This window comes from Cheilinus undulatus, linkage group 15, assembly GCF_018320785.1.
Source record: "Cheilinus undulatus linkage group 15, ASM1832078v1, whole genome shotgun sequence".
Classification (NCBI taxonomy): Eukaryota; Metazoa; Chordata; class Actinopteri; order Labriformes; family Labridae; genus Cheilinus; species Cheilinus undulatus.
Genome location: NC_054879.1, coordinates 1,725,904 through 1,746,384, shown reverse-complemented (window position 1 = coordinate 1,746,384; position 20,481 = coordinate 1,725,904). Strand labels below are relative to the sequence as shown.

General features: G+C 41.1%; 1 protein-coding gene across 6 annotated transcripts in view; it reads right to left on the bottom strand.

Annotated features, from left to right (window-relative positions):
• Positions 1 to 19,535, bottom strand: part of ttn.2 (titin, tandem duplicate 2) — a 268,791-nt gene extending 249,256 nt beyond the window's left edge. For all 6 annotated transcript variants that reach the window (XM_041807290.1, XM_041807295.1, XM_041807291.1 and 3 more), the window contains exons 1-4: positions 19,289 to 19,535; positions 9,470 to 9,573; positions 4,459 to 4,662; positions 710 to 997 (exon numbers count right to left, since the gene is read on the bottom strand). In XM_041807290.1, the coding sequence (XP_041663224.1) occupies positions 710 to 997; positions 4,459 to 4,662; positions 9,470 to 9,560 (583 nt within the window). In that variant the 5' untranslated portion in view covers positions 9,561 to 9,573; positions 19,289 to 19,535. The remainder of the gene's footprint in view (positions 1 to 709; positions 998 to 4,458; positions 4,663 to 9,469; positions 9,574 to 19,288) is intronic.
• Between the last annotated feature and the right edge of the window lie 946 nt (positions 19,536 to 20,481).

Below are 20,481 nucleotides of genomic sequence, written 5' to 3'. Positions count from 1 at the left end.
AATCCCAGCAGCATTTTTGGGTGTGTTTCTATTCAAAGTTTTGGAGATGATAGAGTTTGAGAGACGCACGGCCGGTCGAGGAGACGAGTCGGAGCGTAACAGAGAAAAAGACAATGAATTGTAGCAAGAATACTCACAATGCTGGGAGGAGTAGAGGAATATTCACCCTCTGCCATGACTTCCAGTCATCCAGTGACACCATGGGTGAGACTGTCAGTGCATCTGTTGGCACCAGCAGGCAATGCTTCCTCCGTGACAGTTCACCCATAGCAAAGCCAATGTTTTGCCTCACTGTGTTTCCATCCCACCGGGGAGGGAGTAATCAGCGAATGCCATGGTGTGGGGCACATGGGGAGGGATGCAGGAATTTTTTAAAGGATCCTTCACTATTGGGAGTTGGGGCTAATGGCGGAGGTCTGCGCTCTCAGAGTGCTTTTCTAGTTGTGTAATGGATGTTAGAACGGTGGACATCTCTAGATTGATATAAAGTTTGTGTGTAACTTCATATAAATGGCGGTCAGGATTTTTTTTTGTGTTCCAACAGCACAATAACTCATTTTTTCCTTATACCCTGCATCTGCCTGCTTTTCTGTGTTTTTTTATCCTCTGTCTTCCTTTAAAAATGCTACTGTAATGTAATCGTGACTCCAAACTGGTCAACAGATAAAACATCTACATTTAAAATGCTGATGTCAACATCCAGTCTCACCTTGAACCTGCAGCTCAGCGGTGGAGGTGGCCCGTCCGCTGCTGTTGGTGGCGGTCACAGAATATGTCCCAGAATCCTCTGGGAAGGCCTCAGCAATCAGCAGGCTGTACAGGTCTCCTTCCTGAAGGATCCTGAAGTCGGCTGAGCTCTGGATCTCGGCTCCCTCTCTGAAGAACTTCACCACGGGTGTTGGGATTCCTGTCACACGCACGTCCAGTCTCACCTGGCTGCCCTGTCTCACCGTGGAGCTTTGCAGTCTCTGGAGGAAGTTTGGAGGCGCCGTCTCCGCTGTAGGAACAGAAAACAGAATTGTTTAATGTGGATTTATGTGAGGGTAAAGCTATGAAAATCTCATCAAATGAACATTTGCAGTGCCATGAAAAAGGATTGGTTCCCTTTCTGATTCCAGATGTTTTTGCATATTTATCACAATTAAATATTTTGGATCATCAAACCAATTTTTATATTTCACAAAGACAACCCAAGTCAATAAAAAATGCAGTGTTTAAATGATTATTTAATTTTTTAAGGGGGGCAAAATCCAAACCTATCTGTCCCTGTGTGTCCCTGGTTGTTCCACCCTTAGCAGCAATAACTGAAATCAAGTGTTTGTGCTGTGGAGGAATGTTGTCCCACTCTTCTTCACAGAACTGCTCAGACATATTGAAGGGTTTTCCAGCATGAACTGCCCGTTTAAGGTCACACCACAGCATCTCAAGTGGATTTAAGTCCAGACTTTGACTTGGCCACTCCAAAACCTTAATTTAGTTTAGTTTGATCCATTCAGAGGTGGACTTGCTGGTGTGTTTTGGGTCGTTGTCGTGCTGCATAACCCAAGAGCATTTGAGCTTGAGGTCATGAACTGATGGCCGGATGTTGGCCTTCAGGATTTTCTGGTAGACAGCAGAATTCATGGTTCCATCAATCACAGCAAGTGGTCCAGGTCCTGGTCCAGACCATCACACTGCCACCACCATGTTTGACTGTTGGCATGATGTTCTTTTGATCAAATGCTGTGTTATTTAAACTCCAGATATAACGGGACGCACACCTTCCAGAAAGTAGGGGTGTAACGACTCATCGATCTGGATCGATATATCGATTGTTCGAGCAATGATTCAGTCAAATCGATTGAAAGTATAATTATCGATTTCCATCGCCATTTTTACCTTACGCTTTAATTTTGAAAGTCCCCCCCACGTGCTTGGTTATGACAGTTTCCACCCAGCCACGAGTCACAACGCTGAATAAATAATGTGCATTTAAAACTGAAAACTGCAGCACTTTAAAGTGAAACACAAGCATTTGTTCACTTTGTTAAAGGAAGTTTTTCATGTAAATGCCTTAAACATTTGGCAATAAAATTCTCGAAACATGTCAATATTGTCTTTATTTCCTTTATGTGAAAAGTAACAGATTGTGGTAAATGGGTTCACAATATTGTCTGATATCGATCGCAGGCCTCTAAATCGAAACGTAGCAGACTTTGTGATATCAGCAAATATCAAATTGTTTTTCTGAGAATCGATATCATATCGTATCGTGATGAAACTGGTGATTTACACCCCTACCAGAAAGTTCTACTTCTGTCTGGTCAGTCCACAGAATATTTCCCAGAAGTCTTGGGGATCATCAGGATGTTTTAGTCAAATGTGAGACGAGCCTTTGTGTTCTTTTTTGTCAGCAGTGGTTTTGGCCTTGAACTCTCCCATGATTTAAGACTAAGATTTATTTATGGGCATTTTTGTGCCTTTATTAGATAGAGGAGGACAGTAGATAGACTTGGAAACAGGGCCAAGAGTGGGGGAGAGACATGCAGTAAAGTGCCACAGGCCGGAGTCAAATCTGGGCCGCCCGCAAACATGGGGAGCGCCTTAAACCACTAGGCCACCTGCTCCCCCCATGATGCCATTGTTGCCCAGTCTCCTTCTGATGGCTGAGTCATGAACTCTGACCTTAACTGAGGCCAGTGAGGTCTGCAGGTCTTTGGATGTGGTTCTGGGTTCTTCTGGGACCTCCTGGATGAGTCGGTGTTGCACTCTTGGAGTCATTTTGGTTGGCCGACCACTCCTGGGAAGGCTCACCACTGTTCTCTATTTGTGGATAATGGCTCTGACCGTGGTTCTCTGGAGTCCCAAAGCCTCTGAAATGTCTCGAATAGATTTCAGTCACTTTGTTTCTCATTTGTTCTTGAATGTATTTAGATGGTGGCCTGATGCGTTTCTTTCTGAGATCTTGTAGCCTACTTCACTTTGTCCGACAGCTTCTATTTAAGGGATTTCTACATTCAGCTAATCTGGAGGTAATCAGGCCTGGGTGTGGCCAGAGAAACTGAACACAGCTTTCCAAAAACTGTGATTAATCACAGTTAACTCATGATTTAACAATGAGGGCAATTACTTTTTCACACAGGGGCAGAAATTAAATAATCAGACACTGCATCTTGTATTTACTTGGGTTGTCTTTGTGAGATATAAAAATTGGTTTGATGATCCTAAACATGTAAGTGTGATGCAAAAACATCATGAATCAGAAAGGGGCCAGATACTTCTTCACGGCACTGTACAAAGATGATTCAAATAAAAATGTTCAATACTTGCTTGATGCTTTTTGGAAACCATGTGATTCAAAAATTACATTGTCTATTATTTTTACATTTGACAGTACCAAGAAAACAAGGTTAGGTAAGGAAATCATTACTACAGTCATATGATCAATCCAAAACATCAGAAAACAGTCAGCAACAGTGGACAATTCGGCTTTGAGATTAAGTTTGAGGAGTTGGTGGTAATAAATAAAGCTTTGATACAAAGAAATCAGACATCATTTCTGACTGTTTGATGTGATTATGCTATGAAAATGTAGAAATATGCTGTCATAGAGCAGAGGAAAGAGACAGCACTGTCTCCTGGTCCCTAACTTTTACTTTATTTTAGGTTCACCTTTGTAACAGACTCAGGTTGTTCTCTGTTCAGATAGTATTTACTGTGGTAAAACAGCACAGTGATTGTATGTGGTTTAAATGATAACTTTAATTTGAACAGTCTCAGTAATCATTGTGGGGCATTAAGCAGTTGTCATTAAAACATTCATTACTGAAACATTAAAAAAATCAGATAAAACTATTGAAATGTCTGTGATCTCCCACGTTTTTAAACATAGTAAAAATTTGACAGTTGTCCAGAGTGTAGCCAGCCTAAAAGGATATTCTTTAAAAAAGCAAAATATCAGAAGATATTAGAGCCTTACATAAAAACTTTGTTCAAAGATCTGCCTTGTCTTTCACTGTTGCACAACTGATTTTCTCTTGGCTGACTAATCAATTTTAAAGCTACCATTTCAGATTCAGCTCTCATAACTTGATAAATTTCTGAAGGCAGAGGAGGATTAATAAATGCACCAGCAACATCCAGAACAGAAACATAGATCCAGTCTGTTGTAGGTATAAATCCAAGAGACTACAGCTGAAGTTTGACATCTGACCTTCTGTTCCAGGACTCAGACATGAGATCTTAACTGGATCGAGTTCACGTTAATCACTTAATAAACCACAGATTCCTCTTAAGGAAAGTTATGCTGCAACAGCTGCATCTATATCGGTTTTATCATCAGATTAAGTGACAGGCCACGCCCCTCGGCTCAGTGCCGGTTAAATTTAGACCTAAATTCATTCACACACAGGCGAAGTGTGGTGCAAGTATTTGATGTGATTATTTTTTAAAAAAGGAAAAGTCCTGATTTCTTCTCACCTGTAACGAGGAGTTCAGCGGTGCTTGTGGCTTGTCCAGCTCCGTTGGTTGCTCTGACAGAAAATCTGCCACTGTGTGCGGCGGTCACAGCGGGGATTCTCAGAACAGCGCGGCCGTCGCTGAACGAGATCTGAACGCCGGGCAGAGCGGCGGCGGAAAGAACCTGGCCATCACGAAACCAGCTCACCTCAGGAACTGGAGAACCTGCAGATGGGAGAAGAATACCGATCAGACAGACAGAAAGAGCCTAAAAGATTTTACAGATATTTATCTAGACTCTTTCAAAGCCAGAGGAGAGGATGGATATTTGACCTCATATACAGAATAGGGAAATTCCAGAACATGTTTATTCTTGCCTAGAAAAGAAACTGAAGACGTGGGCAAGGATCAGGCTAGCATCAGTATGATATGAAAAAGTCTGGAAAAAACAAAACAAAAAAAACAATAACCTCATTAATATCCTGTTGAGACTGCCGAGTGATAAAGCCATCTGTATTTAAAGTTTAAAGTCAACAAAGTTAATGGCTTACAAGATGGCTAGCAGTTATGAATAACTTACTGGTTAACATAAATATCGTCCAGTATATAAACCAGGTGCCTTCCTGATTTAGTGGAAATGCTTTCAAATACACACTCTAACTGTAATCTGGTGGCATGTGCTATTATACACATGAGGACAACATTATTGGCCCCCGAGGAAAATGTCATTGATTTAAACGTGTTTCTCAAGTGCTGTTAAACAGAGTGGAGAGTTTTCAACACTGATTTTTTCAAACATCCTAGTTTTATTTTGGATGCTGAAATTATTTTTCTTTGCACACAGAAATGAAAATACTCCATAAAAACCAAACACTGTCAGGGTCTGAATGATTACCCCCCCTGGTGCTGATAGTCAATAGTGTCTCCTTTTGCTGGATAGCTGCAGTGGTTTGTTGTAGTTTTAGTCTCTGACTCCACTCCTGAGGAATCCCAGCCCATTCTTCTTTGGCCAATCTCTCAATCTCCTCCAAGTCTGATGATCTTCTGGCATGGACCTTCGTCTTCAGTTCAGCCCACAGATTGTCAATGGGATTTCAGTCAGGGCTTTGTGCAGGCCACTCAGTAACGCTCACTGTGGTCTTCTGAAGGTAGTTCTACACCAGGAGCGACTTCATGGTTCCGTCTCTCTTCGTGGTTCCTTCTCTCTTCGTGGTTCCTTCTCTCTTCGTGGTTCCTTCTGTCTTCATGGTTCCTTGTCTATCCTTGGTTCCGTCTCTCTTCGTGGTTCCTTCTCTCTTCGTGGTTCCTTCTGTCTTCATGGTTCCTTGTCTATCCTTGGTTCCGTCTCTCTTCGTGGTTCCTTCTCTCTTCGTGGTTCCTTCTGTCTTCATGGTTCCTTGTCTCTCCTTGGTTCCGTCTCTCTTCGTGGTTCCTTCTCTCTTCGTGGTTCCTTCTGTCTTCATGGTTCCTTGTCTATCCTTGGTTCCTTCTCTCTTCGTGGTTCCTTCTCTCTTCGTGGTTCCTTCTGTCTTCATGGTTCCTTGTCTATCCTTGGTTCCTTCTCTCTTCGTGGTTCCTTCTCTCTTCATGGTTCCTTCTCTCTTCATGGTTCCTTCTTTCTTCATGGTTCCTTCCCTCTCCTTGGTTCCGTCTCTCTTCGTGGTTCCTTCTCTCTTCGTGGTTCCTTCTTTCTTCATGGTTCCTTGTCTATCCTTGGTTCCTTCTCTCTTTGTGGTTCCGTCTCTCTTCGTGGTTCCTTCTCTCTTCATGGTTCCTTCTTTCTTCATGGTTCCTTCCCTCTCCTTGGTTCCGTCTCTCTTCGTGGTTCCTTCTCTCTTCATGGTTCCTTCTTTCTTCATGGTTCCTTCCCTCTCCTTGGTTCCTTCTCTCTTCGTGGTTCCTTCTGTCTTCATGGTTCCTTGTCTCTCCTTGGTTCCTTCTCTCTTCGTGGTTCCTTGTCTCTCCTTGGTTCCTTCTCTCTTCGTGGTTCCTTCTCTCTTCGTGGTTCCTTCTCTCTCCTTGGTTCCTTCTCTCTTCATGGTTCCTTCTCTCTTCGTGGTTCCGTCTCTCTCCTTGGTTCCTTCTCTCTTCGTGGTTCCTTCTCTCTTCGTGGTTCCGTCTCTCTCCTTGGTTCCTTCTCTCTTCGTGGTTCCTTCTCTCTTCATGGTTCCATCTTTCTTCATGGTTCCTTCTCTCTGTGGTTCCTTCTCTCTTCGTGGTCCCTTCTCTCTTCATGGTTCCTTCTCTCTATGGTTCTGTCTCTCTTCGTGGTTCCTTCTCTCTTCATGGTTTCTTCTTTCTTCATGGTTCCTTCTCTCTGTGGTTCCTTCTCTCTTCGTGGTTCCTTCTCTCTTCATGGTTCCTTCTCTCTATGGTTCTGTCTCTCTTCGTGGTTCCTTCTCTCTTCATGGTTCCTTCTCTCTATGGTTCTGTCTCTCTTCGTGGTTCCTTCTCTCTTCGTGGTTCCGTCTCTCTCCTTGGTTCCTTCTCTCTTCTTGGTTCCTTCTCTCTTCATGGTTCCTTCTCTCTGTGGTTCCTTCTCTCTTCATGGTTTCTTCTTTCTTCATGGTTCCTTCTCTCTGTGGTTCCTTCTCTCTTCATGGTTTCTTCTTTCTTCATGGTTCCTTCTCTCTTCGTGGTTCCTTCTTTCTTCATGGTTCCTTCTTTCTTCATGGTTTCTTCCACCTTGACAAGGTTTCCAGTTCCAGACTCACTGAAGCATCCCCTCAGCATAATCTTCCCACCACCATGTTTCACTGTGGGGATGGTGTTCTCTGGGTGATACGCCTCTCCGTTCTTTCTCCAAACATCACCAACGTCTCTGTGGCCAAAGAGCTCTAGTTTAGTTTCATCTGACCAAAGGTCACGCTTCCAGTATTCATCATCCTCCTCCAGGTCGTCCTTAGCAGACTTCAGTCTGCTTTGAAGGGGTCTTCTGCAGAAGTTGAGTTTTTCTTGGTCTGAAACCTCTCAGTACATTCCTGGTCAGGGCTCTAGTGAGGGTCTTGTCTGAGACTACAGTTCCTGGCTCTAGAGTCTTGGTAGTTGTTCTGGGGTCTTTAGACACATCTCTCACTAGTTTTCTTCCAGGGTCTTTGAAATCTTTCTCTTGATCAGCTGGTGTCTCAATGCAATCGACCAAATTTTCTTGACAAAGAGACTGGGTAAGGGAGAGCCCACCTGCCCTGACGGGACGTTTGCAGCCGGATACACGATGGACTCCTGGGAGGAGTGGAGGATTGTGTGTCTGTCGATCCTTTCCGTTGAGGATGTTGAAGACGTGTACATAATTGGAATTATGATAACAGGTTTTCTGCTGTTTGGAGCTAGCAGCTTCCTGATCTATTGCAAAGCTCGGAGGACGCTGGCAGCACTTTTGGCAATTGAGAAGCTGTCCGTCATGACTGGGGGAATGTGCAGGGCTGTCAACACTCAGACTCAAGCGATATGTGAGCTCAATCGCAAACAGGATGCGATTTTTGAACTCCTTCGCAAGATGGATGCCAACTTGGAGAAGTTGTCAGCTCGGCTGGGCTGAAATGGGCCACCGAATCCGGACATATTCGAGGTAAAGCCACCGGGAGACTCAGAAAGACTCAAAGGCAGATGGAAAAAATTTCAGTGTCGGCCTGACCCAAAACAACTGTTAGCCTCATTGGCTCCCTGAGATAACCAGCCTTCCCAAGGCTGGGTTGTCTCTCCACTCTCCTGGCTGTTATGCGGACAAGATGCTCCAGCCCCAGCCCCAGCCCAGTATAATTTCAGTGCTACCTGTGGGCTCATTTGGTACTTCAGATCTTTTTGTGTCTTGGATGCAGCTGTGAGACTGGCACTCTCAGTTCTTTTTCAATGACCAGTTATAATGTGATTTTGTATTGGAGAGGCAACTGCCTTTTGCAACCTCCCTTACACAGGGAGGATGATGCAAAAGGAAAAAAGTGTGGCAAAGGCTCTTGTCTAGCTACCACTCCTCCTTTTCCATTCCAATCCAAAATGCAGGCAATTTCTTGGACTTTAACTGCAATAATATCGTTAAATCTGAGGAGACTTCTACAGATCTGAAGTCATCAGCTGGTGCTGCTTAGCCTGGCCTTGCCCCCCCTCCCCCGGTATGATCCTATGCCCCCCTGGTGGGGCCCACAGCCCACTTTGAGAATTACTGCGCTAAAGCATGTAACACTGTCTTGAGGCGGCAACATCCAGCATGTGTCAGGTCTTTGTGCTGAGAGTGGCATAACTTACTAAATCGAAAAATAGCAAAAAAAAATACAAGAGCACTGTGGTCAGTCAACACACCAGATGATTTCAGGTGTCCCAAGGTTCAGTCTGAAAACCTGAGGGGACAGAGCGTTCGCTGTGGCTGCTCCTCATCTGTGGACCAGTCAACATTATAACTTCTCAATTCACGGAAAACTTCAAATCCTTGCTTAAGATTCACATATTTGCTCTGGCTTTTAGAACACACTCAGAATCCTCTTTGGTATTATTCATGCTTGGATTTATGATGTTTTAACAAGTCATTTATTGTGCTTTTCTTGTTTATTTTATTAATATCTTCAAATATAAGCCTGTGTTAACACCGGTGAAGCACTTTGGTCATCAGAGATTTGAATGAATGAATGAATGAATGAATGAACGCTTTATTTCGGTTTAAAAACAAAAATAAAATAATTTTTTTACATAACAATTTATCAGACAGCAACCGAAAAAGGAATAGGCTGAAGCCCAGTGGCCTTTTTTTTTTTAGATTTAAATGTGCTATGAAATAAACTTATTTGACTCGACTAAATATAGCAGTTTTTACACTGGTATTTTAGTTTTTGGCTTTAGGTCATGTTCAGCTAAGACAGAAATCTTTAATAACTCACTGTCTAAGGTTAAGTGTTCATTGATATTTGGGGTTTTAATTCTGATGTCATCCATGTTTTGTTCAGCATGTTTATAAAAAACTGATCAGCCTTATAAAGGATTCAACAACACAAACACTGAGGAGTAAAATTTAAGGTTTTAAAGGCTCATAAAGCTTTCTTACCACTAACTTGAGCCTCGAACGTCGCGGCACTACCCTCAAGTGCCACGACGCTCTGCAGCGGCTGAGTGAACGTCGGCGCCTGTGTTGACATGTTGGTTGGCACCCTGCAGACAAGAAAAAACAAAAGAGACAATCAACTGAATGAAAAATAATTAAACATTTAAAATACATGGGTCAGAGGGATGAAACCAAATAACTGAAACAAAATTCACAACTACTGGGCGCGCAGATGGTCGAGTGGTTTGGGGAGTTACCCATGTGCGCGGGTGGCCTGGGTTGGAGTCCGGCCTGTGGCCCTTTGCCGCATGTCTCTCCCGTTTCTCTTGAGAGGCTCAGCCTCTCTTTGACTGGAGAATGTCTGTTATGTTTACAGTAACTGTTGGCCAACACGAGTTTAGAAATTTCTGCATATCAGAAGTCAGCAAAAATCAAATACTGTGCATCCCTCATACTCTGTTTTTTTTATATAATAAGGTTTTTCTCATGTATGCTGTCTTCTTGTATTCTTAAAACACATCCAGTTGATGCTTGTCACCTGAAATGTACAATACAATAAATATAAAATGACAGCATTGCCCTTCAGTACCGGCATTAACTAATTTCAGTTTTAATGTTTATCTGTCTTGATGTAATGATTTAATGCTACTACCTGGTCTCCTGATCAATCAGGATCTTTTGACAGGAAAGGAAAAACTCTGGTCTGTTGTAATAACAGACCAAAAGAAGTAAAACATGTTGATATCAGCATCAGTAATATGCTTCATGGTTGTAATCATAATCATTTTCCCAATCAGTGGATCTCTACACCTCGTGTTTGGCCAGATTCATGACATCTCTGACTTCTTTGTTCAACAATTTCAGAATCTAAAGACTCTTCAAACACCTACAACATGGTCAAACTCACAATGTCGGTGAAAGAAAAATACTTGAAACCATAAGAATCTGCTTCCTACATTACCCACAATGCCTTTCTATGTGTCATTTATCAGACTCCACACAGACCCCTCTGTTAAGACCGAAATTATTGTTTAGACTGATTTCATTTACCTGCTACAGAGCAAGTCTGGCTGACAGAACAAGCAGACAATATCAGAAAATAATCACAGTCCATCACCAGTCAGCAGCACCAAGCTTGAATGAGGTACAGCAACAGGACAGCAGCTTCCTGTAGCAGCCTTGTGTGGCAGTATTTAACAAAACATCCAGACCAAAACAGAACAAATGAGACAGTGAATGTTTGTCAGCTTCAACTATTTGACATCAGTCAAATTTGATCTGAACTGAAGAACCTGTTGGGATAGAAAATGAAGTAAACCTTTCTTTGATTCTGTATTGATGAAAATGTGTCACAAAAAGCCCTTAGAAAATAAAAGTCTTCCATTTAGATATTCTCAAATTCAAACTCTCTTAAACAAGTCTAGTTTTTTTTTTTAACAAAAAGAAGAGCTTTCTTTAACTGCTGCTTTACAGCAGAAACTGTTTAACAATCAAACAGATTAAATAAACTTAATGGACAATATATAACAAATGCTTGGATTCATTTCTTGTTTTTTCATTTTAAGAAAAGGAAACGTAGTTATGAAGGTCGTCTCTGACTCAGACGTCTGAATCATAAAAAGCGATCTTACAACATTCATTCTTGTTCTAAATTCAGTATCTGTAGTCCCTGTTTTCTCTCTGACAGCTGACCTGCTGACAGCGACCCTGCATCTGTGACCACAGGTTTGATCCCCCTGTCGTATTTTTAGGAGCCGTGTCCCTGGAGGGGGTCCAGGCTCCGGGGGGTCTGGGTGATAAACCAGAGAGTGATGGAGGACAGAGCTGGATTACAACACCTGTTTGACCGCCACGAGAACCAACCAAGCAAAAATTCACATCCCAGGCTGGTTGAAGGTACATTCAGCTGGATTTCAGACTATCTGATAATAATAAAACAAATAAATAACCTTCAGTGTATACAGGACCTTTAAAAGGAACCAATCACCCTTAAAACAAATCATGATGAGACCATCATGACAGATGTAAATAAAGTTCTCTAGCTGACTCAGTTTTCATGATTTCTGGGCTGGAGTTATTCAACACCTCATAAATTTCATTTCAAAAGGAGACATGCATTTTAAACAGCAGCACATTGACATGGTTTTAACATTGTGTTTAGGGCTGAAATGATTCCTCGAATTATTCGGGTGATTCGAATCAAAAAAATTCCTCGAAGCAAATTATCTGCCTTGAGGCTTCGCTTAAATCAGTCATGTATCCATACGCCCGCACTGTAGCCTGGACATCGCGCCATGTGTTGCACTGCGAGCTGTGTTTCACACGGACGGCTATTTGTGAGGCACAATGTACTTGTTTTCGCTGTTACTATAACGCAACACGCATGATACGAGGCGTGAAAATCACGAAGTTGATGCAGTGATGCTTACAGGCACGCGTCCTGCGTTTTTACGCAGCCACCGCCTGCGGCTGGCAGATATGGCGCTATGCCGGTGCAGATCTCCGAGTTGATCTTGTCTGCCGACGGTTTCACAGAACACCGTCAGGCGTCACGATTCAAGTCCTGTCTTGGGGCTTTCCCTCTCTCCCTCTATCTCTCTCTTTCTTCCGCGAGTGCACGTCATACATTTAAATATAAATTATTTAAAACTCAGAGCACTGACGTCTTGATTGCAGCGTATTTTTTAAAAAGTGTCAGCATCCCAAATAATTTTATAAGACTTATATTGATAATAAATTGACGGCAATTAAACAGAAACACGCTATTGCCACAGACATTGACTGAGACTAAATAGGTCAAAGTTCATCATCATATAGTCAGAATTCAACAGGTCACAGAAGCAGCTTTATCCCTTAAATGTGGTCTCCATGTTGGTGGATGGTGTCAAAAGTCAGATTTTTATGGTGGATGAACTCACAAACAAAAATGTGCTAAAATTAAAAGTGAACACGCTTTGAAAAATCGACCATATTCCTGTAATCTAAAGGTTGGCCTTTCAGCCATCATCAGACCTCTGTGTGAATGATGGAGCTTTACTGTTGCTATAATGTGAAATATTACACGCATGTACAAAGTAGAGGATGTTAAAATGATTGTGTCCCTTTACTTTAATGACAAATTGGAAAATAAAAATAAATTACAATAGAAGAAATAAAGTGTTGGCACCCAAAATGTCCTGGGAGAGGATCCCTAAAACCCTAAATATGGCATAATCTAATGTCATTATGTAACTTCCTTTCCTTGTAACGTTAAGAAATTTAAACTGTCATAAGAACTTCATTGCACTTTGTAAAATGTATTTTCTTTAAAGAATAAAACCAATCTTTAATATAGAAGTAGTTCATTTAAGGGACCCAGCTTCTTTTCTCATTTCTCTAGTACTACTTCTCTTGAAAAAGCCAAAGTGACTGATTAAAAAATGCAACATTTCTCATTAGAGTACTCGATTAATCTTCAGAAGAATCGACAGAGTACTCAACTACAAAAAGAATCTATTACTGCAGCCCTAATTGTGTTTTTTCCCCATTTCTATCATGTCCTGAAAATGATAAATTAAATATCATTTCAGTAAAAGCAAAACAGTTCTGAAATATGAAAAACAGCACAAAATAACTGCTTGAACTTTCAATGATAAGATTACAAATAAACTCAGTCTTTCTGGAAATTCACAGTAAAAGCATTAAGAAAAGTTTAATCAAAGGAAAGAAACTGCCGCAAAGAACACTAAGAATCTATATTTCTTATTTTGACAGTATCTTCTAAATAACAAGAACATAAAGCTAAACATAACTATCCCTCAAAGTTTATTACCACAGACCATGAAGAAAGCTAAAAATATTTGCTGAAACATGTTATGTAGCGGCTACTTCTGATTCTGATGGACCAAAAACTGGTTTGTTAACAACCAAAAGACAGCAACCCCAACAGCCAGTGGCTTTCATGAGAGTGAGGTTTAATATTATATTTGTTAAAAATTAACTTTTTCTATAATCTCTCAGTGGATTAATACACTCATTTTAACAGCTCTGCACGCTTTAACCATACTTCAGTGTGTTCTTATGGGTTCTATCGAGGCTTTTGAGGGATTTTTAATAACTAAAGCTGGTAAACAACCTCTGTGCATCAGGATGTGATTTTCCAGCATGTGGAAAGGTTGGAGTGGTATCTTAACTTTTACATCTTAAGAGATATTTTATTTCTAAAAAATCTAACGAGAGCTGATGGAGCAGGAAAACTTGAATAATAACCAAATTTAAAGATGCTCATGAGAAAACTTAAAAACACCAACATCTGATGAGACAGCGAGGAGGTGAGGAGGTGAAAATAACTGAAAACACAGAACTAAGTGTAGGCAAGTTTTCATAGGATTTACTAACAAAACTAGTAACATTCACAGCTCATTATATCATTTCTTCTTATGAAGTGAACTTTTGACATTTTTTCTGATGCCATAGGCAGTGAAGGTCATGTGATCGCTGTCTTTTTCAATGACATAATTCAAATTAATGAGTCAAAATAATCCATCAACAAATCAAAATCACTGTAAATTAACAGCTTTGAGTAAAAAAGGATGAAGTGTACTGGCTCTCATTTCCTTACACCAGCCCTTTAACAGCCCTCTGTTGACCCTCTCATACCCCTTTGGCCATGGCTAGACCCAGCTGGCTTTAGTTCGGCTTAGTTAGACTGGCCTTAAACTGAGCTGTTTGGTGCTTCTTATCTCTGAAAAGGCCAAGCTTGGCTGCTTTAACGCTAACATTTATCGGCCCTGGTCCATTTGGCTCTAATTGGTCCTGGTTGCTTTCCATTTAGGTCTGGTTGGCCCTGGTTTGACCTTTTGGGCACTGACTGGCTCCATATGGTCCTAGTGTAACCTACTGGCTCTGATTGGCTCTGACTGGCCCCGGTTTGACCTCATTGGCACTGACAGACTCTGATTGGCCCTGGTTTGACCTTGCTGGCTCTGATTGGTCCTGGTTTGACCTGGTTGGCACTGATTGGTCCTGATCCAGGCCAAAACTTGAGTAAACAAACAGCTGCTTCTCACTGATATGTTAATGTCAGCTCACCTCCTATTGACTAAAATAATAAGAACTCCTCTGATTGGTCAGATGTGAGCATCCTTTAGCCATCAACGTCACTCTCTGTTTCATAAAGTGACTGTTCTGGAAATTCTTTAAGTTAAGTCTCAGTAACCCACAGCCTCCGTACCCCTACTTTACCACTTCATACGTAAACCAGCGCATAGCCTCGGTCCCCTTTATTAGCCTTTAAAGAACATGATGATGATGATGATGATATCAGCATTATACAGCGAAGGGGAAGCAGAAATGCACTAAGATTGTTGTTTTACAGCATTGTGATGACAATGGTGTGAAGAAATTCAAAGAAAAGACTAACCATCTGTGCGATTAAGACAGATCCACATCATGAAATGTAAATCTGAGCTGTGCTGCATTAAATAAAACCCCAGAGAGGCCAGGATGTAGTCTGTTAGCTTGATGCTAACACATAATGGACAATGCCTATAATCGACCAACAATTTTGGCTTTGTAGCAGCTCAGGTTTTTTAATGGTCAAGTAAAATAGTTTGCTTCTTTGGTTAAGAATTGCTACATTAATGTCTTAGTATCTCTCCTTTCGTTATTTAATAGTAGTTGGTACAAAGCTGTCAGATGTGCTACAGCCACTAACAGGTGGGGATATCACATTAAAACCAGACGACAGAGAAGTAAGTTGAAAATATAATTCTAAGATGTGATAAAAGTGGTGTGAAATTGTTCCTGTAAATATTGATTATTTGGATGGCCAATGCGCCATCCTCTATAGATAAAGCCTTTTTAATGAAATCAATGCTGAGCTTAATGGAAATTAATAATACAAACAGTTTTTAACAGATGGATTCACTAAATGTTTCAAAGGGATAAGAAACATTCAAGCCATTGGCATGCGATAGTAAAATCTCAGTTAACTGTAAATTAAATAGTTAAATGATTCTGTAACATTTAGGAGATTTTATTCACTAACCATGAGGTTTAGGTGGTGAATTTGGTTTTAAATGTTAATTCAGGGGATTTAAGGAACTTTAAATACGCAAACATTGAACCTAAGAACTTCAACACCCCATTAACATTAAACATCAGGCAACCTTTGAAAACTCTTCTAAAGAGCTGGGTGGATCTCTGGCTGTTTGATTTTCATGTGGTTACACTGACTGGTTTCTCCATCTTATTTTTAACATGCTGATCTGATAAGGCCAGCAGCTGCCCAGCTGTCTCCAGTAGAGGAGTCTTCATGCTGGTCAAACGTTAAGTATGACGGGAACCTGCAGCAGTGACCTCAGGTTCTGGAGAGTCCCTGATCGCAACACGCAGCCGTCTCTAGTTTCAGCTAAACTTAATCTGATGACTCGACTGAAGGTTCATGAAGTGACAGAACTCCAGACTTATCAGGTTGATACATATCTAAGACATCAGGTATCTTCAAAAGTGTTTGATATACATCAAAGTCTGAGGACTATTCACTTAAACATTATTTTATAGAACAGCTATGGGTAAAACCGGGGCTTCTTTAACCAGAACAACCAGCCAGCGTAATGTATATGCATGTCCTGTTCAAGTTTTATCATCTAAATGTCTATAAAATATCCACATTTCTATAAACTTTCCCTTAATTACAGCAGTTGGAACAATGAAAGGCTTCTCTAAGATTACTGCAGGAGTATAACTATCTAATAAGAACCTGATGGATGTAACAAATAAAAGTTGAAGTTTTAACATATATTATTAAAGACGATTATTTGCCTCTAGCCATTCTTGTCATTCCTTCATTTTGCTGATTGCAGATGTGTAACTGGGATGCAAACATAAAGCATGTAATTGTGAACTTTTGAATGGTGTTATTAGTGTTTAACTATAGGAACGACTTAAATGTAAACCCCAGACTTTCCACACAACCACTGGGGCCTGAGAACCAACCAATGCAGGAGCCTGTTTGGAAAGCAGGGAGTTAAAAGTATTTCATCATTTCATGTTTTAATTATAACTCGCCTGTCTTGGTTTATTAACTATCTCAATTCCGTCTCCCCTGCAGATATAATGAAAAAAACGTATTCACAACCTTTTCTTTTTTTTTTTTATTTCCTGTAAGTTTCTTGACCCAACAGTTTTTGATGTTTTCACCATATATGAAGTTCTGCATACATTTTAATTCACTGAATTAACTTATGTTGATTCTCTTTCCTTTTAAACATTTAAAAGTTATTTTCTATCAGCCTTTGATGGCCTTGCAGTAAGGCTGCACTGTGTGTAAGGGAAGTAGGTCATCCAAGCAGGTGGCCTGGGTTCAAATCTGACCTTTGGCTCCTTTCACACATGTCATCCCCAGCGTTGTCTCTCCCTAATTTCCTGAGTTAGCTGCTGTCCTGTCCTCTCCAAAATAAATGTAAAAACCCTTAAAATTAACCTTAAAAGGAACAAAAACTTGCCCTCCCTCTGCTTTGTTCTTAATAAAATGTGTTAACCATTTTCTTTAATGCTTAAGCACAGCTGTTCCCAAAGTGGGGGTTGGGACCTCCTAGGTAGTCATGAGACACCAAAGGGGGTATGATATTTTCCAAAAACAGAGAAATAATGTCAGTGACTTCAGTTGGTTTATTTTACCCATAATAGCAAAAGATTTGCATAAAAATTAGTTTAACTGAACGTATAAACATACAGTGAGATGAAAGTCTTGTGCAAAAAGTTCTTTAGACCAGTGGTCCTCAACCTTTTCAGCTCGCAACCCCCAAAATAAAGGTGCCAGAGACCGGGGACCCCCACCGTACCTGAGGGTGGTTGAACACAGCCATGAGCATTCTAGAAAAGTCATGTGGAGACAAGGCCGTCCATTAGAGGGGAAAAATGGGAGAGCTTCCTGGGGCCCAGCAAAACCATGGTCCGTTGTAAAGTTAAGCTGTGGTATTTTATATTTAACTTGAATAATAACCTCTCTTATCAAAGAAACACATTTCTATTCATTTGTTTAGTCAGTGGCCCTCTTAAAAAAGTAAATCTTTTGTTATAAATAGAATGAAAATATGTTAAAAATAGCTAAAATTGTTTAATAATGGCAAAAAATGGCGGGAAGGGTGGTGAAATTAGATTTTAAAAGTAGCAGAAATGGGTTAGCAATGCCAGAAATTAGATAAAAGTGGCAAGAATAACCAAAAATGGGTTAAAGTGGCGAAAAAGGGAATGTCAAGTGGTAAAAGGGGATTCAAAAGTTGCTGAAATGGTTTAAAGTGGCAAAAATAGGTGGACATTTGGTGAAATGGGATGAAAATTGATATAAGCTTAAAGAAAATAGTTAGCTGAGGCAAAAATAGTCAGAAACTGGCAAAAACCAGCTTTTCAAAATGTGAAATGTGGCTTAAAAAGTGGAAAAGGGGGTTAATAGTGGCAATAATGTGTCAACAGAGCCAGCAATAGGCAGAGAGTGGTAATACTTGGTTTAGAAGTGGCAAAAACAGGCAGAAAAAAAAGTGGTGGAAAGGGTTTAAAACTGACAAAAATGGGTTTTAGTTGCAAAAATATGTTAAAATTGGTTAAAAAAAAGTGTTAAAAGTGATAAAAATGGGTAAAAATTAGACAAAATTTGTGTAAAATGGCAACAGTATAATTCAAAAATGTCGTTAGGTTTTTAAGGTATCTAGAGACCCCCTCTTAGTGTCTCACAACCCCAAATGGGGCCCCGGCCCCAATGTTGAGAACCCCTGCCTTAGACATTAGTGTGCACATGTATGATGGCAGAAATGGAGGGGTCAGCTGCCCTTTAAAGATGCACACAGACACCACTCATTCTTCTAAGAAATCACAGATAATACGATGGTCTTAAGGCTTATAAGCAACAATCACGGCAAAGTGTGCAACATTACATGCTTCACCCACCTAGGGGACACTGAGGGTCCCTGGTCTCTGGAACTCCTATTTTTGGTTTTTGGGCTGAAAAGTTTAGGAACTACTAGATCAGAGTATAAAGTTTAAAAAGAAAGAACATTTTCTCTCTCTCTCTCTCTCTCTCTCTCTCTCTATATATATATATATATATATATGTAGATTTAAAATAGAAATTTAGTGTAATTAGCATGTGCTTGAACCAACTCTTCAGCTGCAGAATTAAACCTTATAACCTCCGACTGCACTCTGATACAAAAGCAGCACCTTATAGTCACCTTTATTCATCATTTCTATCTCAAACATCTCAGACATCACATTTTTGTCTTTCTCTTCCACAGTGGAGTGGATCAGCCAGATTCTCAGCGGTCTCATCTCACATTTAACTCCAATCAAATCTAAAAATAAGCAAACTCTTAACGACAAGCCAACAGCTGTTCGCTCTCCTCCAAAATAAAAGCTCCCCTGGTCAGTCAGACACTTCCTCCCCTCACAGCTCTGGGTAATGTAACCAGGGAGGGGGGTTTATCTAACACAGGACACCAGCACTAAAAATAACAGCCCCCCCTCTCCAACACACCTTGGTTTGATTGACAGCCACCATGTGGCACATAGCTGGAGGAGCAACTGATAGCCCTGCTGCTGATTCCCTTAAAAAGCCATCAGCCGCCCAGCTGAGAGTCCAGTCCGATGCTATCAGGTCTATTCTGGGACGTCCCATTATAACCTTCAACATGAAAATGGCAAAAAGAGCGGAAAGAGTGGCCAAAGATAAAAGTGACAGAAAGCTGAAGGAGTTGGGTGCGCGTCTTTGAAGCCATATGTCCTAAGCGTCAGCCAGCTGCTGCTCGTCAATCACAACACGTGAACAAACTTAAAGACACTTACTTGTCTGCACAAGGATGCCCGGTGTGCCCAGAGGGCTGTCTGCAGAAACTTTAATCTCTTTATCCAGAAAATGTGGCAAGAAAATCCAAAAGGAGAACAGCTGAGCCTGGAAGGAACCCCACAGAAAAAAACAAAACTACAGGCCGTCAGTGCCGTGTAGTTTTGTTTTTCCTCCTGACAGCAGTCCCTCCAGCCGAGGCGTCCGGGCCGGGAACGCTGACTCTGCTCAGAGGAGAGAGCGGGCTGGCGGGGGGCTTTTATACCGCTGTGACATCACACGAGGCAAGGCCCTCCATTGGTCAACCATCCACAGAGGAGCTGGGAATCATGGGAGGACAGAGAAGCCATTTTATGCAACTCACCACACCTGTCAGCCGCTTTACCTAACAAGAGACACAAAGAGAGAATCATCAGCCTCACCAATGTTTTCATCATGTTTTAATCTCACCGTAATCCCTGCAGGTTATCTGATAACGACGCGTCACAGATAAACCACATCAACAGGTGGAGACGGCCTTCATCACTTCATCAGGACCAGTCAATCAGTACATGTACAGGATTTAAATAACAACTAATAAATTCACAAAATTACATCAAAAGTCGCATTACAGCTTCTTAAATGAAAAGATTTGTGGGGATTTCCCATTAGAATAAACTGAAAACGTTAGAGAGTTTAGAAAGTGGACATCAATGATTGCACATTTGAAAGTTTTGTCTGTTTTGAACTAATCCACTGATCAGTTCAGAATCCAAATAATGACATTTTGTGTGGCTTAGATCCCCTTTTAAACTTAACAAAAATATTTAGAAAAGCTACCATTTGACCAACCGCAGACTAGTTTACCTATGAGGAGAAGCACCACGAACAGAGGTCACTAAGCACATAGAAAGTCAAGAGGTTTGAGGGAACCCCCTGCATAGGTCCAGATTTTAAGTCTATCTTTTAAAGAATTAAATGTGCCCCCCCCCCCCCCCCCCATGAAGCAGGGCATTCACAATGCTTTATGCATCAGCTTTAACAGGGCATCCCACTGTTTGGCTCCAGCTGAGCTGAAAACCTTTCTATATCAGGGACGGGAAACTCTGGTGACTGAGAGGACCTCATTAATTTCATCCTCACTGCCTAATAAATACAAACCTCAGGATGCTTTCTATTTAACAATTAGAGTTATTTTTCATTCAACCAAAGGAGC